The 19894-nt window shown below is 45.3% G+C and overlaps 1 protein-coding gene across 20 annotated transcripts in view; it reads right to left on the reverse strand.

The window, feature by feature from the left end:
• EP400 (E1A binding protein p400) overlaps positions 1-19894 on the reverse strand; it is a 75995-nt gene that overhangs the window by 11898 nt on the left and 44203 nt on the right. For 11 of the 20 annotated variants that reach the window (XM_053370034.1, XM_053370049.1, XM_053370048.1 and 8 more), the window contains 17 exons: positions 19540-19742; positions 19257-19426; positions 18047-18243; positions 17360-17471; positions 16401-16544; positions 14613-14774; positions 13541-13624; positions 12211-12345; positions 11383-11427; positions 10627-10780; positions 8968-9209; positions 6726-6899; positions 6195-6242; positions 5761-5796; positions 3658-3794; positions 2915-2971; positions 1047-1164 (listed from right to left, as the gene is read on the reverse strand). In XM_053370034.1, coding sequence (XP_053226009.1) covers positions 1047-1164; positions 2915-2971; positions 3658-3794; positions 5761-5796; positions 6195-6242; positions 6726-6899; positions 8968-9209; positions 10627-10780; positions 11383-11427; positions 12211-12345; positions 13541-13624; positions 14613-14774; positions 16401-16544; positions 17360-17471; positions 18047-18243; positions 19257-19426; positions 19540-19742 — 2218 coding nt within the window. The remainder of the gene's footprint in view (positions 1-1046; positions 1165-2914; positions 2972-3657; positions 3795-5760; positions 5797-6194; positions 6243-6725; positions 6900-8967; positions 9210-10626; positions 10781-11382; positions 11428-12210; positions 12346-13540; positions 13625-14612; positions 14775-16400; positions 16545-17359; positions 17472-18046; positions 18244-19256; positions 19427-19539; positions 19743-19894) is intronic. The other 9 variants (XM_053370053.1, XM_053370051.1, XM_053370050.1 and 6 more) reach the window with 6 other exon arrangements.

The following is a 19894-nucleotide window of genomic DNA, read 5'->3' on the forward strand; positions in this document are numbered from 1 at the left end:
TTTCCCAATAATCTTTTCCTCCGACCTGCCCCAAAATACGAATTTACTTGAGGGGTAAATAGCTGAGATTTGGGGGATTCACAGCAAGGAATTCCTTCCGGTCCACCTTGGACACTGAGGCCTGGGACACTTTGGTTTGTTTCACATGCCCCTGAGGTTCAGCTTGCCCTAATCAGGGACCGAGTCTTTGGTGTGGCACGTTTTGCCCTGTGGAACTCCTTGCCAATAGAAGTTTGGCAGGAGACATCACTGTTCATTTTTTAGATGTCTTCTAAAAATTGTATTATTCAGACAGGCCATTCAAACATGGGTGTTGTCAGGGGGTGCAGGGGGGCAGCTGCCCTTCCCATTAAGAAAATAATAAAAAATACTTAATTGTAATTGACCAATCATGCCACAGATAACTTGGTTCTGCTCCCCCCCCCCCCGCCCAACATAAAGCCTGCTTTCAAATCTCAGATTCTCTGCCAACCCACTCTTACTGATCTGTTTGGCATTTTTATTGCAATGCTATGTCTTTAGCCTGTATGGCACCTTTGTTATGTTTGGAAGTGTGGTTTCCAAATATTTAAATAAATAATGGTGCAGGGAGACAGGATCAACCCCACACACTGCTGTCCCAGCCTGGATCATACCCCACCACCACCACCACCTGACTTCAGCTTCTGTTTCTAAACAAAATAAGAAGCATGGGAGACACTTACCACTTGACGAATGAAAGAGACACCCATGACACTATTCCCAAGTTTCAATATTACTGTCCCCACCCCCAGCCGCACTGGCAAAATGAACATGAGAACCTGCCCTAAAAAAGCATGAACTGGTAACACAATGAGAGACCAGCCGTGCTGGTAAAACAATAAATTTCATAAATGAACTAAGTCCAGATTAGACTGTGAATAAAGCCCCTACAGTGTCAATACAAAGCCTTTATTTATGTCACATATTTCAAATAGCTGCAGCATACCATATACATTAGTTCATCCCCACTATGGAGGGGGAGGGGTGAGACTGGACCTATCACCAAACAACATCCCCCGACTCACTGTTTCGGCGCAGGAACTGGAATCTCCTTCGCAACGTACCTTCTTCTCCTTTGCGATACGCTCTGCTCGGAGAGATGCAACTTGAATGGGAGGAAGTGGCTTGTCGTAGTTGATGCCGCTGGGAATGAAGAGGAACAAACTAAATTAGAAATTATGTAGGGGGAAGAACTGGGGCACCATTTGGTTAAAATTCCAGAGCTTTTATTAAGGCCTACTGATTTTGACGGAAGAGTTGAGCACATGCTTAAAATCTCTTCCAGCAATATCAACAAGGACTTAGAAGCCTTTCGCTTTAGCTAGACTGCACCCAATGCAGAGCATCTCTCTGTACAGTGGTGCCTCGCAAGACGAAATTAATTCGTTCCGCAAGTTATTTCTTCTTGCGAGTTTTTCGTCTTGCGAAGCACCGTTTCCCATAGGAATGCATTGAAAATCAATCAATGCGTTCCTATGGAAACCGCCTTCAGACCAGGTCCGGGGACAGTCTGTCCCCCGACCTCTTCTGAAGGCTGGGGGGGGGGGGGACAAGGGCTTTTCTTTCCAGCGCCAGCCTTCAGAAGGCTGTTCTGAAGGCTGGCGGTGGGAAGAAAAGCCCTTCTCCCCACCTCCCACCCCGCAAGCTCTGGGGACAGGAGGGCTTCCTTCCCGACCGCCAGCATTTTAAAAGCCCCCAGGACAGCGGAGACTTCTCCACTGTCCCGGGGGCTTTTAAAATGCTGGGGGTCGGCAGCGAACGCTTCGCTGCCCCCCGCCAGCATTTTAAGATCGCCCCGGGACAGCAGAGAAGTCTCCGCTGTCCCGGGAAGGCAGGCGGGGGGGGGGAGCAAAGACTTTTGCCCCCCGCCGGCCTTCAGAAGAGGTCCAGGACCTCTTCTGAAGGCCGGCGGTGGGCGAAAGTCTTTGCTCCCGATGGCCAGCATTTTAAAAGCGGTCCAGGATAGCGGGAAAGCCCTGCTATCCCAGACCGCTTTTAAAATGCTGGCGGTGGGGAGCAAAACCTTTCGGCCCCCGCCGGCCTTCCTGGACCTCTTCTGAAGGCCTGCGGGGGGCGAAAGGCTTTGCTCCCCACCGCCAGCATTTAAAAGAGGTCCCCAGAGATTTCCCTATGGGCTTTCTTCTTGCAAAGCAAGCCCATAGGGAAATTCGTCTTGCGGAACGACTCAAAAACGGAAAACTCTTTCGTCTTGCGAGTTTTTCGTTTTGCGAGGCGTTCGTCTTGCGAGGCACCACTGTATATGTGTATGTCTCTGCAAAAAAGAAGATCAACTCCATGGGTAGGCAAACTAAGGCCTGGGGGCCGGATCCAGCCTAATCACCTTCTAAATCCAGCCCACGGATGGTCCGGGAATCAGTGTGTTTTTACATGAATAGGTGTCCTTTTATTTAAACTGCATCTCTGGGTGATTTGTGGGGCCTGCCTGGTGTTTTTACATGAGGAGAATGTGTGCTTTTATTTAAAATGAATCTCTGGGTTATTTGTGGGGCATAGGAATTCGTTCATTATTTTTTTTCAAAATATAGTCTGGCCCCCCACAAGGTCTGAGGGACAGTGGACCGGCCCCCTGCTGAAAAAGTTTGCTGACCCTTGATCAACTCCATCCTTTCGCTGTTCTTTGCTTAAAGTGCTTGGAGAACTTACTGAACTCAAAGCATGGGAACCCCCAACAAAAATTTATAATTTGGCAAAATATTTGGACTTTATGATATATATTGGTACAATTTAGAATAATTAATGTGATATGATTGGATTGTTAAATGGAAAACTTAATAAAAATTATTATTTTTTAAAAAGTGCTTGGAGAAAGAAGAGGGGGGCGGGTGCTAATCTTGCCCTGTCACACCCCTCCCTCCCACCTGAAGATTCTTACCTTTCTGCAAGTACTGAAGTGTGTTTTGGATTCTTCTGGAAAGGGTTCATACCAAGCCTGAAATACAACCCAAGAGGACATTTGTTGTCAAAGAAACACATTTCCAAGATGCCCCTTTATTTAAAGGTGGCCAAGAAGGGGAGGGGAGAAAGAATACTCCTGAAGAGAGGAGCAGTGCTGTATGTTCTAAAGTCACGGCGCCAACACATGCACTGACAGATCCACCAGAACACTTTTTGACCTTAAGAAAACACAACATATTTGCATTTGGCAAAGAACCCCAAGGAAGAATTATATAGTGGACTTCAGATTTCTATTCTGTTTACAATCAATACACTGTATATGAAGAACTGCCATTGGAGACAATATGAAAACACATGGGATTTTTGTCAATTACATGTGTTAATTGGCTACCCAATGCCACAACATTTGTGCTATCAACAGCTGTCTTCTAAACTAACCAAATTAAATATGGAATAATCACTGGATGAAGTTTTTTTCTCATGTCATTGCTATTAAGTCACATCCACCCGATTCAAGACCTGTTAACTCAAGGATAGCACTTCATGCACCTGATGAACTAGACTAGGGTCCACAAAAAGGCTATGCCATAAAAAGCCACTTGCAATGTGTCACCAAGCCTCTGTTGTTTTTGTTGCAATGGACTTGCATAGCAAATGGCTTTTGTATAGAATAGTTTTACTGCAGTGGCTGCAAGAGGAGCGTCTTCCCTATGAACTTACAAGGGTTTGATCGGTGGGCTTCTCTTCCCAGCAATGATTTTCATAATCTCAAAATGATTAGTGTAAAGCTGGGTGTGCGTGGAGCCCTCATCTTGGGCATAGAGTTGATTTGTTCGAAGTGGTCGGCTATTCTTTGTCTAAATATGAACAAACAACAACAAAGTTTTACAAGGCACAATACAAGACTCTGTAATGTTTCTGCCTACGTAAGAGATCTGGTACAGTAAGCTTGCAACTTATGTAGGGCTTCTGTTCCAGGGACTGCGCCTAAAGCCAAAATCGTATTTGAGTCAATGACAGGTGGGACTGCCAAAGTCTCCCCCCCCGAAATTCACTCCCTTTCCTCCCCCCTTTTAATTTGCTATTTTTGCCAAGCACATGAAGTTGAATGCACACAAGTTAAATGCATAAGTTGCAGGCTTACTGTATACTAAGTATACAAATACTAAGAAACAAGTAAAGCACAAACTACGATTATAAACTACTAGAGCTTAATCCCAATAGCAGGGTGATCCATGGATCTGAATGTTCCATTTCTCACGTTTGTCCCTCTTCCTTTGCTTTTCAGAGCAAAACACGGTGTGGGTAGATGGCTCCTGGATTTATTGGGAATCTACTGAATTAAAGGCACTGTACAGATGTATTTAATGAATGAACAAATGAATATCTGTATTATTGCTCAACATGGCTGGCTTCAAGCTAGCTTTGTATACAGAGATTGAAGGAGCCTTGCAAACTCTGGTTAAAGCCAACCATGGTTAGCGCTGTCATCAGTGCAGAGATAAACCTGCTCTATAAACAGCCGTGAAACAGAAAAGGAAGAGAGAGCATGTGTAAGAGATGGGCAGGAGGCAAAGGGGGATATGTGGCTTGCTTTCCCTCTTATAACCATGGCTAATAGGTTATGCCAAATATTGCATCGGTACCAAGTTTGTAAGCTGCCGATTCAAGTGTCAGAAATGTAGGGAAAGAAAAATAATACCAGATTAATTTCCCATTTTATATAATCATGAAAATGGAGACTGGAGAATTAGGAACACTTGGGAGGTCCTGGTGGGTAGTATTTCTGAAGTGTACACAAACCTGAAACAACTGACTTCTTATCCCCACACTCCAAAACGATTCTGTCTCATCTCCACCCCCTTTCTTATTACTCTCCTCTTTCCCTCTTCTCCAGCCCACCCTCACTCTTCCCCAATCCCACAAGCCTCTCCCGCTTGCCAGAAGATTAAGGCTGAGCAGCTGAATAATTCTCATTATTGACCCCCCCTATTCCATGGGGCAGGTAGGAACTCTGGGCTGACTGGGACCAGAAACAGGGAACCTGGCCTGAACCAGTCAAATTGCACCACTGAGAAGCAGCTTGGCTAGGTGTCCCACAACTCCCTTTCTTTGATTAAGTGCCAAAGGTTTTGTTTTGGCGCCGGGTTTTGTTTTGTTTTTACAAAATGGCTCGTTCCCCCTGTTTTGGTCCCGCCACCCCGCCTTGGAGCTCACGTACCCAGGGCTCACGTACCCTAAGACGTCAGAGCAGTCAAGTCAGTGGGCCAGAGAGCTTAGGGCAGTTACTTTGCCTAACCAGCCATACCGTCACATCAGACCATATCGGCCACACACTGCCAGATGGACTTGCTAGCACTAATTTGCTTCCTGTACTTACTTAACCCTGCTCTTCTGTGGAAAGCACAGAGCAGCATGCATGGGGACTTCAGAGGTCTGAAATAGCTGAGCCACTGATCTGGTGCACACCTGCTTGTCTTCAGTGATGCTACTTCCTCAGGTACTCCTTCACCAGGTGCACATAAAAACATGCACATGTGCATTCTCTCACACACTCACTGGAATACTGGTCTCCCAACAAATGCCATGTTAATCGGCAACATCCCATAAATTTCCCTAAATGTGATTATATTGGTCAGAAGAAGTAGTTTAGCAGGAACTGTAACTTGAGGCCAAAAGCTCTTTCTCCATGGCGCCCAACTTTGCCCCTTTGCGGTCTGGTTTCCGGAAAGCTGTTTATATTTGCTGCTATCACCTCTAACCCTACTACAACTAATTTACAACTACGCATCTGCAGCTGTTAAGTTGGGGGTGATACATTACCTGATGGGGCGTTGCAGGGATTAATTCATTAAATGTCTGCAAAGCAATCAGATTTCAAAATGAAAAGTAAAAAAATGCTAGTAACAAAACATTTTTTTTTTTCAAAACAAAAAACCAAAAAAAAGGTACTAATTATAATAATCATGCGGAATGAGGTGGCATTTCTGGGAGGTGGACAAAACACTTTTTTATTTTTTAATTCAAGCTGGCTAATGTGTGAGAAATCACTCTTCAAATCACATCTTTGAGACAAAGGTCGCCTGGCGCCACAATCTATTGCGTCAACGCGAAATAGATGGGAAGGCTTTAAATGGCTGATTGAGCGTTCAAATCAGGACTCAAATATGGATCTCCTACTTCATCTTGTGTCCACCTCTGCTGATGCTTAAGATACCAGACTGTCTGAATTGGAACAACAATTTGTAAGTGCACACCTTATAAATGCTTTTTGTCTTCTTCTTAGGGTTCGCTTCATACATAAGCTGTAAAATAAGAAGCAAAGTTTGACTTTCTGCGATGGGTTTGGATTTAGATTAGTGACATAAATAGAAAGTCTCTATAAGAGCCAGTGTGGTACAAGTGGACAGAGGGTGAGGCTTAAGGCCCAGGAGATCAGAGGTCAGTACCCTGATCAACCCAAAAAAAAAGAGGGGGAGGGGGAACGCATGCCGGGAGGCCTTGGACAAGCCACTATGTCTCAGTCTCAACTCCCCATTGGTAAAACGGGCAAAATGCTGGCCTAACTCACAGGGCTGTTGCAAGAACTCTATAGCACATTGCCGAATTTTAGTTTATTTCCAAATACAAAAAAAAAAGGGAGGAAAAAGAGTGCCATGTAAAACGATGCAAAAGAGAAAAGTATCACAAGTACGGGTCCTCTCTTTACAAATTTCATAAGGATTTGCTTATGCTTCTGACTCCCTAAAGCGTGTGAAAGAAAGTTGCCTACTTCGGCTTACACCCACCTTCCCTTCTTCTCTCGGAATGACGACGTTTTCGTAGCGGTTGCGACACTGTTTCGGGGAGCGGTAAACTCGGCTGCAGGAGTTCACTACATCGCTGACGAGATCCCAGTTGGGCGTGTGAGCCGGGGACACGACTGCAAGGTTGAGAGGCAGCTCCAGCAACTGTTTGACCGCCTGCAAAGAAGAAGAGGAGGAGGAGTTTGGATTTGATATCCCGCTTTATCACTACCCGAAGGAGTCTCAAAGCGGCTAACATTCTCCTTTCCCTTCCTCCCCCACAACAAACACTCTGTGAGGTGAGTGGGGCTGAGAGACTTCAGAGAAGTGTGACTGGCCCAAGGTCACCCAGCAGCTGCATGTGGAGGAGCGGGGAATCGAACCCGGTTCACCAGATTACGAGTCCACCGCTCTGAACCACCACACCACACTGGCTCACCAGCGTGAAGGGGGAGGACAGACAGGAAGTAAGACTCTATTGCTATCCTCTTCACTAGTGATATCTGGGGAGTGAGTGCTGATTCTGATGTGTGGGTGGTCCAGTTCTGGTTCCCTAAGAGGAGGCACTTGGGAGGAACACAAGGTTCGCAGCAGTACAACAGAAATTTTAAAAAACACAAACCTGAGGTGTGTGTGTGTGTGTGACAAAACAGGACTACACATGGTCAGTGGCCACAGAATGTGGAGTATCTTTGGAGTGGAGGACCCAGAAAACAGGACGGGAGAAGGGGAATGGAATGAAGTAACCAGAGAGACAGAGCTGCTTTCTGGGGTACTTGAACAAGAGCACCCCACACTGTAAGACTTTGTTGCGGGTCCCACTTGCTTAATAAAATACGTTACAGGTTAGTATGTTGCACGTGAAGCTGAACTCACTATTTTATCACACTTTATCAGCACAAAACTGAAGGTAAGAGCCCTGTGTAGCCTGATTAGGCTGAAGGCTCATCTAGTCCGGCATCCTACTCTGCGCCCATGGGAAGCCTACGAGCATGAGCACAACAGCACTCTCCCTTTGACCCCCCAGCAAATGATAATCAGAGGCGCACTGCCTCTTGACAGCAAAAGCAGAAGATAGCCATTGTGGCGAGTGAGGACTATATAAATGAAGGAATGGGGTATGCAGAGTGGGGCTGCAGTTTTGCAAAACAAAATCAACACAACTGCAAAAACTTGACTCCTCCTTATTAACTGGAGGCATTGGAGTAGGTTTAGTCAACACCCCATTGGTGTCTCCTTAACCTTCTCCAAAATTAGCAAGTGTCTTCCATTTACTTTACAGGTAATAGTTTAGGTCACCATTGTGGTTGAAGCAAAACTGGCTTGATACTGGTTGGCCATTATGTCCACCAAGCGGGATCCCAAAAGGCACAACACATGCCAGATGAATCAACCTATACAATATAAGGTCGTCTTTGGACACACACACACCTCTGAGTATCTTTGGTAAGCGGGGTAAGATGGGGAGCTCTGCCTATGGAATACCCCCACCTGGGAGGGTTACCTGGCATCCCACTCAACAAATTATTACGTTTAAGCTTTTAAACTCATTTTTAATTTCAAGTAAGAAACATACCCATACAAGGAATACAGAGCTTAGTAGCTGCACAAAAAATAAAGAAAAATAGTGGCTAACGGTTGTAGTTTTAGACATTCCAAGAAAGGCAATCAAATGAAAGTGTTGAACTTTTAAAATTATTATTTTCAAAGGCTTTTAAAACTTCTGAGGATGCTGGTTTATGCTGCAACCAAATCCACCTGTTCTTGCACTGGTTTATTCTGTTGTCTTTGCCTTTTAAATGACTTCATGTAGCAATGTCTACCACCCTGGGAATACGCTTATTGGGCACAGGGGACTCAATAAATAAACATAAGCAGCATGCACACACCCCGCCAGACCTTATGTATGTACGCTGCAGAGGCAGGTGAAGGACTTGGAAGTGAGCCCAGTTCTGGCCAAGTCTTTCTTGGAACATACCTGGCACCTAGTGGATGGAGTGGGAAAGCATCAAGCACCCAGGACCGCCAGATGGCGACAAACTGGGAGAAACGCACATTTAGCTATTCAGCAATGGAGTTCTAGCCAACTAAATTCTACTCAGAGCAGACTCGCTGAAAATCAAGGGTCCTACGTTGGTTATGCCCATCAGTTTCAATGGATCTATTCGGAGTACAGCCAGAGGTGAGTGTAACCCAAAGACTTCTTGCATCTGCGGTGAACCCAGTGTTGCAGACACCATCTCACCTGGAGGAGCGCCCAGTCCTCGCTGATGAGCCACTCGGGATTGTCTTGGCCCGCCTCTGCAGCCGGCTTCACAAGAGTCGGGAGCGGCTTTGCAAACTGGGTCTGCTGCTTCAGAAGGATGTTCTTCTTCTGCTCTTTGCCTTCCCGCTTCATTTTCAGCATCCCCAGAGTGGCTCGGTCAAAGAGCGACCGGGGAGGGATAACCGTCTCCCCGTGGCGCTGCTTCTTCTTCCTTCCTGCAGCTGGGAAGAGGGATGCTGGGCTCAGTGAAGCAGTTGGTGGCGGGGAGTGGGAAGGGGCAATGAACATACAAACTACGAAAGGATGTTAAAAATTATGAAAGAGTTTCCAAAGCCCTCAAAGGCCACAGGCGTAATAAGCTTTGATCCACCCAAACACCTATGGTACTCTGGCAGATCAGGGAGGTTTTGAGCTGTTTGCTGGGGAATAAAAAAACACAAAATCCCTAACATGGTCATAAATTCAGTGGTCTGGGCAGGTGCTAGTTGTCCCAATATGGAGGGCAGGGGGAGACCCACAGACATAAGACAAATGAGGGGCAAAGAGCACTTGTGCCACTGCAACCAGCCAGTAGGCGCTAATGCTTTAGCACCTCTGTCACCCATGTGCTGTATCATCCACAAACCTGGCAGACTGAGCTCTGTGCTTCGTAGGTGCCCCCTAGGCTGCAGTACCAGAAGTGTCATCACCTGCCTGAGCACTTTGTCAGCTGACCATAACAGTCAATCCTTGAACATCCCCCGCAAAAGCTCTTCAGGTTGAACTGCATTTCCCATCATCTCTGACCACTGGGCTATGCTGTCTGGGGCTGACAGGAGCTGAAGGTCACAAACATCTGGAGGGCCACAGACTCCTCAACCTGAGCCACCAGTTCATTTCAGAAAACCTAACCTCTCCTTCTCCATCCCCTTATACTGCTGGTTTTGTAACACCACCTCCTGTCTGCCTTGGTTTACACTCCCTGCCTCTGGCCCTGAGACTTCTGGGTAAGAAACTTGTGTGAGGTCAGACTGTTTGTCCACCCAGCCCAAGGTTGTCTACTGCAGGGGTAGCCAACGTGGTGCGCTCCAGATGTTGTTCCCATCAGACTCAGCCAGCACAGCCTATGGTCAGGGATGATGGGAGATGTAGTCCAACAATTATCCAGAGAGTACCACACTGGCTATCCCTGGTCTGCTGACTGGCAGCAGCTCTTCAGCGTCTTACGCAGAGAGAGGTCTTCTGCATCATCAGCTACTTCATACCTTATTTTAAAGAAAACAAACAAACTGGAGATGCCACAGGTTGAACCGGGAATTTCTGAAAAGCACATGCTCTGATTTTATCTCTTGCCTATCCTGGAATGTTCAGAATTTGATCCATGCCTGCCTCTTGCCTCGGACTGACCACCAGCACCCTCCCACAACCTAATTGCCTGAGGAGCCTCCTCCTACTGGGCCTGACAACAGCACAACCTCACTTCCCATATGGGTTCAGCCAGTTTCAAATAATCATTGGAAAGCCTATGACAGGCCCCTTAGCCATAACAGCAACATTCTCAGCTTGGGCTTCCTGCAACAAAGGAGTTCCATACCCACAGAGGCAAAGCCGGGAGGTGTCTGACAATGTATATATCCTACATAAAAACCCAATGTTTACCGGATGGATCCGTTTTGTGGCGCTTACGCTCCTTCCTGACATACACTGGGGGCAGTTTGGACTCTGGGATCGGGGTGCTCTCATACATCAGGCACATGACGGAGTCGATATAGATGTCGTTGTCATCCTGAGGTGGCGTTGGGGGAGTCCAGAGCTGTACAAAGCATTAGAAGAGAGTTACCTCGCTTTGTGTTCTTGGATAAACAGAGGGTGTGCGTGCGTGTGGAAGAGGAAGAGAAAGAGTGTGTACGGGGTACCTCCAGTTGCAAACGGGATCCGTTCCAGAGGTCCGGCCGCATCCTGAGGTTTTTGCAACCCAGAGGACACATGCGCATGGCACAGTTTATCGCTTCTGTGCATGCACGCGTGGCACGGTTTAGAGGTTCTGCACATGCACGAACAGGGAAACCTGGAAAAATACTTTCAGGTTTGCCGTGTTCGCATCCCGAAGTTTACGTAACCAGAGGGATACGTAAGCAGAGGTGTGAATGCACTAACATAAGAAGGCCCTGCTGGATCAGGCCAATGGCCCATCTAGTCCAGCATCCTGTTCTCATAGTGGCCAACAAGCTACCTGTGGGAAGCCTGCAAGCAGGACCATGAGTGCAACAGCAATCTCTCCTCCTGCAGTTTCCAGGAACTGGTACTCAAGAGCATACTGCCCCTCTGCATACAGCGTGTGTGTATGCGTTTTCCTCGCCTCCGCCCCACATCCACCCCCACGCTTAAGAGGTAATAAAATCAATACAGACTTACCGGCATTATCTCAGTTTGTCCATCTGGGCCTTCATAAATATATTCCTGGAGCAGGGAGCGGGAGGAAGAGAGACACACTTAGTTCTGATGAAACCAGAGGACAAAATAGCTGACTTCAAATATCTAAAGGGCTGTAACATGGAGGATGGAGCAAGCTTGTTCATTCCTGCTCCAGAGGCTAGGACCCGAACCAATGGATTCAAATTACAAGAAAGGAGATTCCGACTAAACATCTGATAGTAAGAGCTGTTCAACAGTGGAAGAGACTTCCACAAAGGGTGGTGTGCTCTCCTTCCTGGAGGTTTTTAAGCAGAGTTTGGGTGGCCACCTGTCATGTATGATTTAGTAGAGATTCCTGCATTGCAGGGAGTTGGACTAGACGACCCTCGGAATGCCTTCCAACTTCTTCCAAGAATCTATGAAAAGCACAATTCATTGTGGGTTTTATCCCCGTGGTGGTCCTACTTAAGAGTATACTAAATGAAATTATGTCTCTACCTTTGGTCCATTAATTTCAATGCATCTAGGATTAACACTGGATACAACCTTTAAAAAAAAAAGAAAAAGCTAAGGGGAGGTAATACACCCCCCTTAAATTAAAAAAGCCCAATGAAAACTAAGGACCAGTACCCAATGAAATATTAGAAAAATGGAAAAACTCTGGAGTGGAAGAGATGGCCTGCCCTGCTTGAGGTTCTTATAGCTTCTAGTATCCTAGAGGAGAGCTAGGTTGGCAATCCATTGGAGATGAAGGGACATAAGTGTTGTTTTCCTGCAGGTTTCCCTCAAATGTTTTAAGAAGTGCATAAAAGCTGGCAGGTAAATTACTTTGTTATATGCATCTTCCCGAGTGTAGGTGAGCAGTTCCTCCTCTTCCCCATCCAAAAGCATTTTCTCCTCTTGTTCTTTCAGCGACTTCAGGTGATGATTTTCCCACACCTTTTTGGCAGTTCTTACTTCCATCTAGGTAAGATATATATTTTTATATATTTAAAATAAAAATGTAATGTATTAAGATCAATTACAAAACTAACTCAGGAATCAGCAGGAGGTATAAATTTCTGGGTTACTTGCAGTAGACCGATAAGGATCTCTGACCCCAAATACTATTTAACAATAGCAGCAACAAAATGACCTCCCTGCAATCTAAAGTATACTAGGCTGAAGTAACTAGGAGGGGATTTTTGTGTGGAAAGACCGAGAGCTCCGTTCTGGTATTCAAAACAATCTTGTGGGCTCAGAATCCTTTAATTCTAAGTGCACAGCTGTTACATCAAGAGCCAGTTGGTGGATATCCAGGTTCTGCTACAACAACAACAACAACAACAACAACAACAATAATAATAATTTATTATATGTACCCCGCCCATCTGGCTGGGTTTCCCCAGCCACTCTGGGCGGCTTCCAACAAAGACCAAAAATACACTAAGATGTCACACATTAAAAACTTCCCTGAACAGGGCTGCCTTCAGATTTCTTCTGAATGTCAGGTAGCTGTTTATCTCTTTGACATCTGATGGGAGGGTGTTCCACAGGATGGGCGCCACCACCAAGAAGGCCCTCTGCCTGGTTCCCTGTAGCTTTGCTTCTCACAATGAGGGAACCGCCAGAAGGCCCTCGGCGCTGGACCTCAAAAACCCAACAAAGTAGATCCCACAAGTTTGCCCACCCCTGAGCTAATTATTTGAGAGGCAATGATTTCCAGGGTGGAAATAACTATTATATTTATATACAGTATGTGTGTGCGCGCATATTTAATTGCCACAAGATGTACCATGGCATAAGCTTTCATGGGCTACAGAAATAAAAATGTCACTCTCCCACGACTTATTTTTTTTAAAAAAAATCCTGGGTCTGCTAAGCATCTTCTGTAGATTTTGCTTTCGTTCACATGAAGTCCTTACAGATACTTTGCTGCATAATACTGTAAGAGCAGAAGGCCTCCCACAGTACTTTATGTGCCTTAGGAATCTGCTCAGGCCAGATCCCTCAGTGGCCGTCCTCTTACCAGGCTGCAATGTGTCTTTGAACTGTGGTAAGACCTCTTGCTTGCCTGGATGGGGAGCGCGGTATGTCTGGCCACACACACCAAGGGCATGCACCCCCAACCCCCCCGAAAGGTTACTGCTGTAGCAGTAACTGCATATACATGCCATACCTCATTTTCCTTCAGTTCACTATCATCAGTGGAAACATGGAAGAGCTCTAGGTAATTCAAAGCGTACTTTTCAATTGGGGTGAGCTGAGAGAAGATACAAAGAAGTAATTATCCGACAAAGAGTACGTCAGTGCTTCTTCCAGGGACTACCAAACCATAAATGCAATAAGCACGTCCAATTAACCAGCCAACAGATTTAAGTGCATTATTTTTAACAGATGTGTTTGTAAAAAAAAAAAAAGAAGAACATGGCAAGAATCATCTTAGAAAATGAACCTCTCCTCCTTCTCTCTTGTCCAGGGCAGAAGGCTTTTCTAAGATTGTTCTTGTTTTTAGAAGAAGAGTTTGGATTTGATATCCTGCTTTATCACTACCCGAAGGAGTCTCAAAGCGGCTAACATTCTCCTTTCCCTTCCTCCCCCACGACAAACACTCTGTGAGGTGAGTGGGGCTGAGAGACTTCAGATAAGCGTGACTAGCCCAAGGTCACCCAGCAGCTGCATGTGGAGGAGCAGAGACATGAACCCGGTTCCCCAGATTACGAGTCTACCGCTCTTAACCACTACACCACACTGGCATTAGAGACAAATGTGTATCTCACAAACAAAAGTGTGCTTCCTGCTTCAAAACGGTTGCTTCTGCTCATTTGGGAAATGATTCATCAAATTAGCTATCATTTCCCTGAATTAACTAACAGCCATAATAATAAGTTCCAAAGTGATTGAGACAACTTAGGTACAGTTGGCATTTTCCACAGGAAGCTACTGCATACACAGTCAAAGTTATTGATCCATCTAACTGATTTCATCTACACTACCCTTATCCTGGCGTGCTCTGGTCCATGGGATCACGAAGAGTCAGACACGACTAAATGACAAAACAACAACAAGCCTTCCCCAACCTAGTACCCTCTAGATGCTGTTGGATCCCACCACACCTGGCCACACCTAGCCATGCTGGCAGGGGCTGATGGGAGCTGGGAGTGAACTATACCTGGGAAGCGCCACATTGTGGAAGGTTGGTTTGCAATGTTCAGAAGATACCTTCAACTGTTAATGTAAAGCAAGTGTACCTGATCCACAACAGCAACCAACTCCTGCAGCTGAGAAGGCTCATCAAGATACTGGGACTTGCCGATTTCAGAAATGAGAGGTTCCAAAGCTGATTCAGTCTTTGAGACCTGAATGCATGTGTTCAACTCCTCCTCCTCTTCTCGCTCCGTACTTTTGAGAGCCTTTTTAAAACACACAAAAGGTGCTTTTTTGTATAAATGCAGTGGCACATCCATCACATTTTTAAAAAAAGTTATTCTGATAAGAAAACCAAATTTTTATCAGTTAAATAAACTGAGCAAATTAAGGCAATTTCTACTGCTATTCATAGGTAAGGAAGTTGCAAGAGATTGTTCAGCCTGGAACTCGGAGCAATGGAAATCTCATATTCACTTTACCTGTGAGATAGGTGGGGTGAGAGAGATTGACTGGTCCAGTGTCACTTAGCAAGTCTCAAGGCTCAGGAAGAATCTGAACCCAAGTCTCCAGCATTCTGGTCCAGCACTTAACCACTGTGCCACATGGGCTGTCAATGTAGATATGTGCAGGGCACTTGTTTGTTGAATAGTGAACTATTCACTTGGGTTATTTTGGAAGTATTCTTAGCATATTGCATGGAAAGGGCCTTCTAGATTTTGCAGTAATAACTAGGAATTTGGGGAAAATGTGTTGCTTTGACTAAAGGGCATACACCCTCCCCAACTCCACCCTAGTCAAGGGCTGCATTCCCTTGAGAGTAATCTGTTTGGAGTTGGACTAATTAAACAAGGATAAAGACCTCCCCATTTCAGTCTTCACTGTGGCTCCCGCAGACCCCTAATACGATGCAGGTCTACTCAAAACTAAGCACCATAAAAAAAAATCTCATTTATAAAGACCCCAAAACACAATTAGAAAAATCTCAGAAGCCCACTTTACAGTAACTAAAGCAGGGTTTTTAGTGTTGCTGCTGCCGCTGATCTACGAAATAGAATCTATATCAAGATATGACAGGCACCCACTATCTGGGATTTCTGGAAACTGGAAGACATTTTTGTTCCCACAGGCTTTCCCAGCTGGATAAATGAGTCCTTGCTGTGAGTATCTATTCCATAGGGTTTTAGTTTTATCTTAAATGCATCTGCTGTCTCTAAGCTTTCAACTGGTTCCTGCAGTTGTTATTGTGCATTGCCTTAAGACGACTGTATAGAAGGAGATCAACAGCTAAATTATGATGGTGGCGGTTATCAATGGCTGTATGCTTTTATTTAATAAAATACTATGGCATGCAGTTGTTCTCAAACTATATAAGGGGGGAGACATCAAAGAGGCATGAAAAATCAGGGAGGGAGGAACTCTGATGGGATGGGAGAATGGGGCAGCTTCAAGAGGTGCAGGAGGCTGCATAAAATGCAGCCAAGTTGCAGACAGCCCACCTGTGGTTTAACCAGTACATCCCATGTTAGGCTTCTGTCAAAATAGTTGCAGGCAACCTTAATGTTTTGCAGAACCAGTAAACATTTGCATCATGCAAATACCTCACCCTATTCATCTCCTAAACGTGCTAAAATACTGCACCCAGAGAAAGAGGAGGAGAGAATGCATGTATTATTAAAAGGCTTAAATAGCTCTCAGGGGAAGTAGTGTATTACCTACATGAATAGTTTATAAGCTTTCAAGAAACCTTTAAAAGAAATGATTCAGAAGATTAAAAAAAGAAGATGACATGATTATTCTGAAGGGAGCACTTGGAAAGTCCCAAAAGGCAATCAAAACAGGTCTGCCACACAGTTATATATCCTCTTTTATTTCTGTTTGTGCTTAATTACCTCTATAAAAGGTCTTGCAACTTTAGGAGATATGGTTTCAGCCGGGGAGGGCTCCTGTGTAAGCATCACAAATTCTTCAGCCTTCACGCGGAAGCCAGAGTCCTCCATTGGAGAATGAACCTCAAAGAGTTCCTGAATCGTTTGCTGTGAAAGGAGGGGAAATATGTCTCATATCAAGCTCCTGGAAAAGTGTCAATTTATGCCCCCCCCCCTCTAACTTATCTCAGGGCCAGACTTCTATCCGAAGGAGGAACAAAAGAAACGTCTCCTCACCCCACAGCACTCCATTAACAGTTCTCTTTGAAGGGGAGGGATTTGAGGACAAAATAAATTAAAATTGACACACCTACTCCTTCTTCATTCATTAACAAAATACAGATGCTACTACTGGCCAGGATTTGGGAAACCAGTTCAGAGGGGATCAGAGAGGCTGGGTCTGAAACCTGACACCACCGAGACACCCTAGCTAATGATGCACTGTGCGAAGTACCCTCAGCATTTTCTCAGATTCACAAAAGATACAATGAGCAGAAACTCTCCTCAATGAGGTCAAACTAATAAGTGCATCTTTTTCTCCATTTCCTTTCTTATGATTAAACTATGTGGGTGGAGAGTAGAAGAAAAGCTGTAGCCATCAGAAACCATGATCAACACTCTCCAGCAAATCTACTATGAAGTCCCAGTGGCTTTGAAGCTGGCAGGACTAGGAGGCTCCTCCTACTGGGAGGGGCCAAGCACCAATACATTTGCATAGTCCTCCCACCTTTCAAAGCCAAGTTGGAGCAGCCCAATCCTAAATAACCTCCATGATGAAAGCCAATTAGAAGTCCTGCTAGTTGTGTCTCAAGACAACAATAAAGGCTCAGGAGCCAATACTTTGAAACAAAGGGTATAAAGTATCTGGGGAAACATGGAAGGTTTCTTGATAAAATTATTATACTTATTAAAAATATATATACCTGTGTTAAAAAGGCCATAGAATAGTCGTTTCCCTGAGCTGCTACTTCTCGGATCAAATCCTTAGTGCCATTTTTTAAGAGCTTCTCTTCTACTGAATTTCCACTGACAAGCCTAGAGAAGAAACCAAGGAGATGTACCAAAACCTTAAAGCTGAGAGCAATATGAGAATAGCCAGAACAGACTGAATTTACTGAGTAGTCAAGATCAGAAAATGGTTTTTAGGCAATGTTTTATTGCTGGGCATGTTAGCAGAGCAAAGTTGACTGCTCTAGGACATAATCATTTATCTACTACATATTTTGAAAAGTTCTTTGTTCACTATGGACACCCTTTCACAACCAAATTTTGCATCATGATTATTGGGATCAAGAAGCAGGTTCTCTTATATGTTTGAATACAAACTGATGCCATATTGAATCAACATGACAGACTAATCTTTCAAAAATGCACTGCTTCCTTCCTTCCTTAGAACTCCCAAGTGATGGTGTGTGCAAATCTGTTAAGATTATCACAAAATATGGGCAACGCCTGCCCTCTTTAGATGACATGATGAAGTTATGGTATCAGGAATCTCCGGAATACAAATAGCCTCTGTTGTGCCTCCTACCATGGGCAAGGCTGCATGTTGCCAATCTCACTAGAGGAACCATTTTCTATTTGTAGAACAGCTACTTTGCAAGCATCACCTGTAGATGTGGATGTCTTTGCATCTGCCAATTCTGTCACACCATTCCTGAGCCTTAGCATCCATCACTGGATTTAAATCGTTGTCATAAAACACAACGGTGTCAGCCTCCACAAGGTTGACACCCGTGGAGCGGCTGTGTGAAGAAAGAATTGCACAGAAGATGCGCTTGTCTCTGTTGAAAGTCTTCATCAGTTCCTTGATCAGAAAAGAGGGGTGGGGAGGAAAAGCATCACAGACCATAAGGCATTTAGCACTCACTGTTGAGATGACAAGTATCACATTATTCTCAGAGCAGACACCTTTGTCACACATGGGATCAAGTGCTGGGCCACCCTATCTGATTGGATGTGGTGTTCGGGATCCAAAAAACAACCAGGCCTCTCCCCGGTTGCTGAATGTACAGAGATCCCTTTTACCCGGCCTGCACAGGGAGCCAGACAGGAAGGAACTGAAGAGAGGTTTCCCTCCCATGTGGATGTACAGTTAGTACACTGAACATAGGACCTGCCAAGTGGAGCAAGTGGGAGGGGCAAACCATCCGAGGATCCCCTCTTCCCTGTGGGAAAAGTGGTGAAGTACCCAGAACCACCAAGTAGCTTTTGAGAACAAATGAACAACAAACAGAGACAGAGACTGAGAATCGGAAGCAAGGAAGAAATCAAAAGTGATAGCAAACTACCGTATTTTTCGCTCTATAAGACGCACCAGACCACAAGACGCACCTAGTTTATGGAGGAGGAGGAAAACAAGAAAAAAAAATTCTGAATCTCAGAAGCCAGAACAGCAAGAGGGATCGCTGCACAGTGAAAGCAGCAATCCCTCTTGCTGTTCTGGCTTCTGGGATAGCTGTGCAGCCTGAATTCACTCCATAAGACGCACACACATTTCCCCTCACTTTCTGGAGGGAAAAAGTGAGTCTTATAGAGCAAAAAATATGGTATTTAGAGAAGGAGTGAAGTGCTCTTTACTGGGCAAGGTAAAGCATTAAACCGATGAGGAGCTACCACGGAGCGGGATAGATACTAAACCTCATGATTCATTGTCTCTCTTGGGCAAGTGGGGATGGACTTAACCCACTTAACTCCCATTGCCCCTGCCCATTCACTATGCTGGCTGGAAGTTGGAGTCAAGCAGCATCCGTTGGGCACCATGTTAGTCACTCCTCGTATAAAGAATGAGATGGAGGGATTGCTCCAAGTAAAGTTTACCTGCCGCTCTTCCTGATTAGCACACTCATCAATCCTCACGTAGGTGAAGAAATGGAAATTCAAGAAGAGCTCCAAGATGTCTAGCATGAGAATCATCTGGGACAAGATCAGCACCCGGCGTCCTTCCGACTTCAACTTCTGAAGCAAGACCGCCAGGGCTTCCAGCTTGCCTAAATTTTGGAAAATAAGAAAGTGTAAAGCCTTCCCACAGGACATTTGCCTGATTCCAGGTTCTACACAATCCTGTCAAAAGAAAAGAAAAGAGAAAAAGGTTCTCCTCTACCTGCATCGTACTGAACAAGTCGGAGATCAGGAAACTGAAGCAATTGTGGGGTGGTGAGTTGCTGCAGCTGACTCAAGTAAGGTGAGGCCGCCTCTTTCAGATGGTGCCTGAGTAGTTTCATTCTATGGCTGTACAAAGGAGGAAGCCTCGCCATGTGCAAAGATGGAGGAGTAGCCACTGCAGATGGCAGCACACAGAGCAGCCTGGGAAACAAAAAGCAGACACGTGGCTAAGTACTTTGGATGTACATGGTGGCCTTGTTAACTACAGAACCGGTAGATTCTCATTCCGGTCTCTTTCAAAGGGGTGGCATGGCTGGGGAAGAGGAACATGAGAGGTGGCTGAAGGCAGGCTT

Source organism: Podarcis raffonei, chromosome 16 (genome assembly GCF_027172205.1).
Source record: "Podarcis raffonei isolate rPodRaf1 chromosome 16, rPodRaf1.pri, whole genome shotgun sequence".
In the NCBI taxonomy this organism is placed as follows: Eukaryota; Metazoa; Chordata; class Lepidosauria; order Squamata; family Lacertidae; genus Podarcis; species Podarcis raffonei.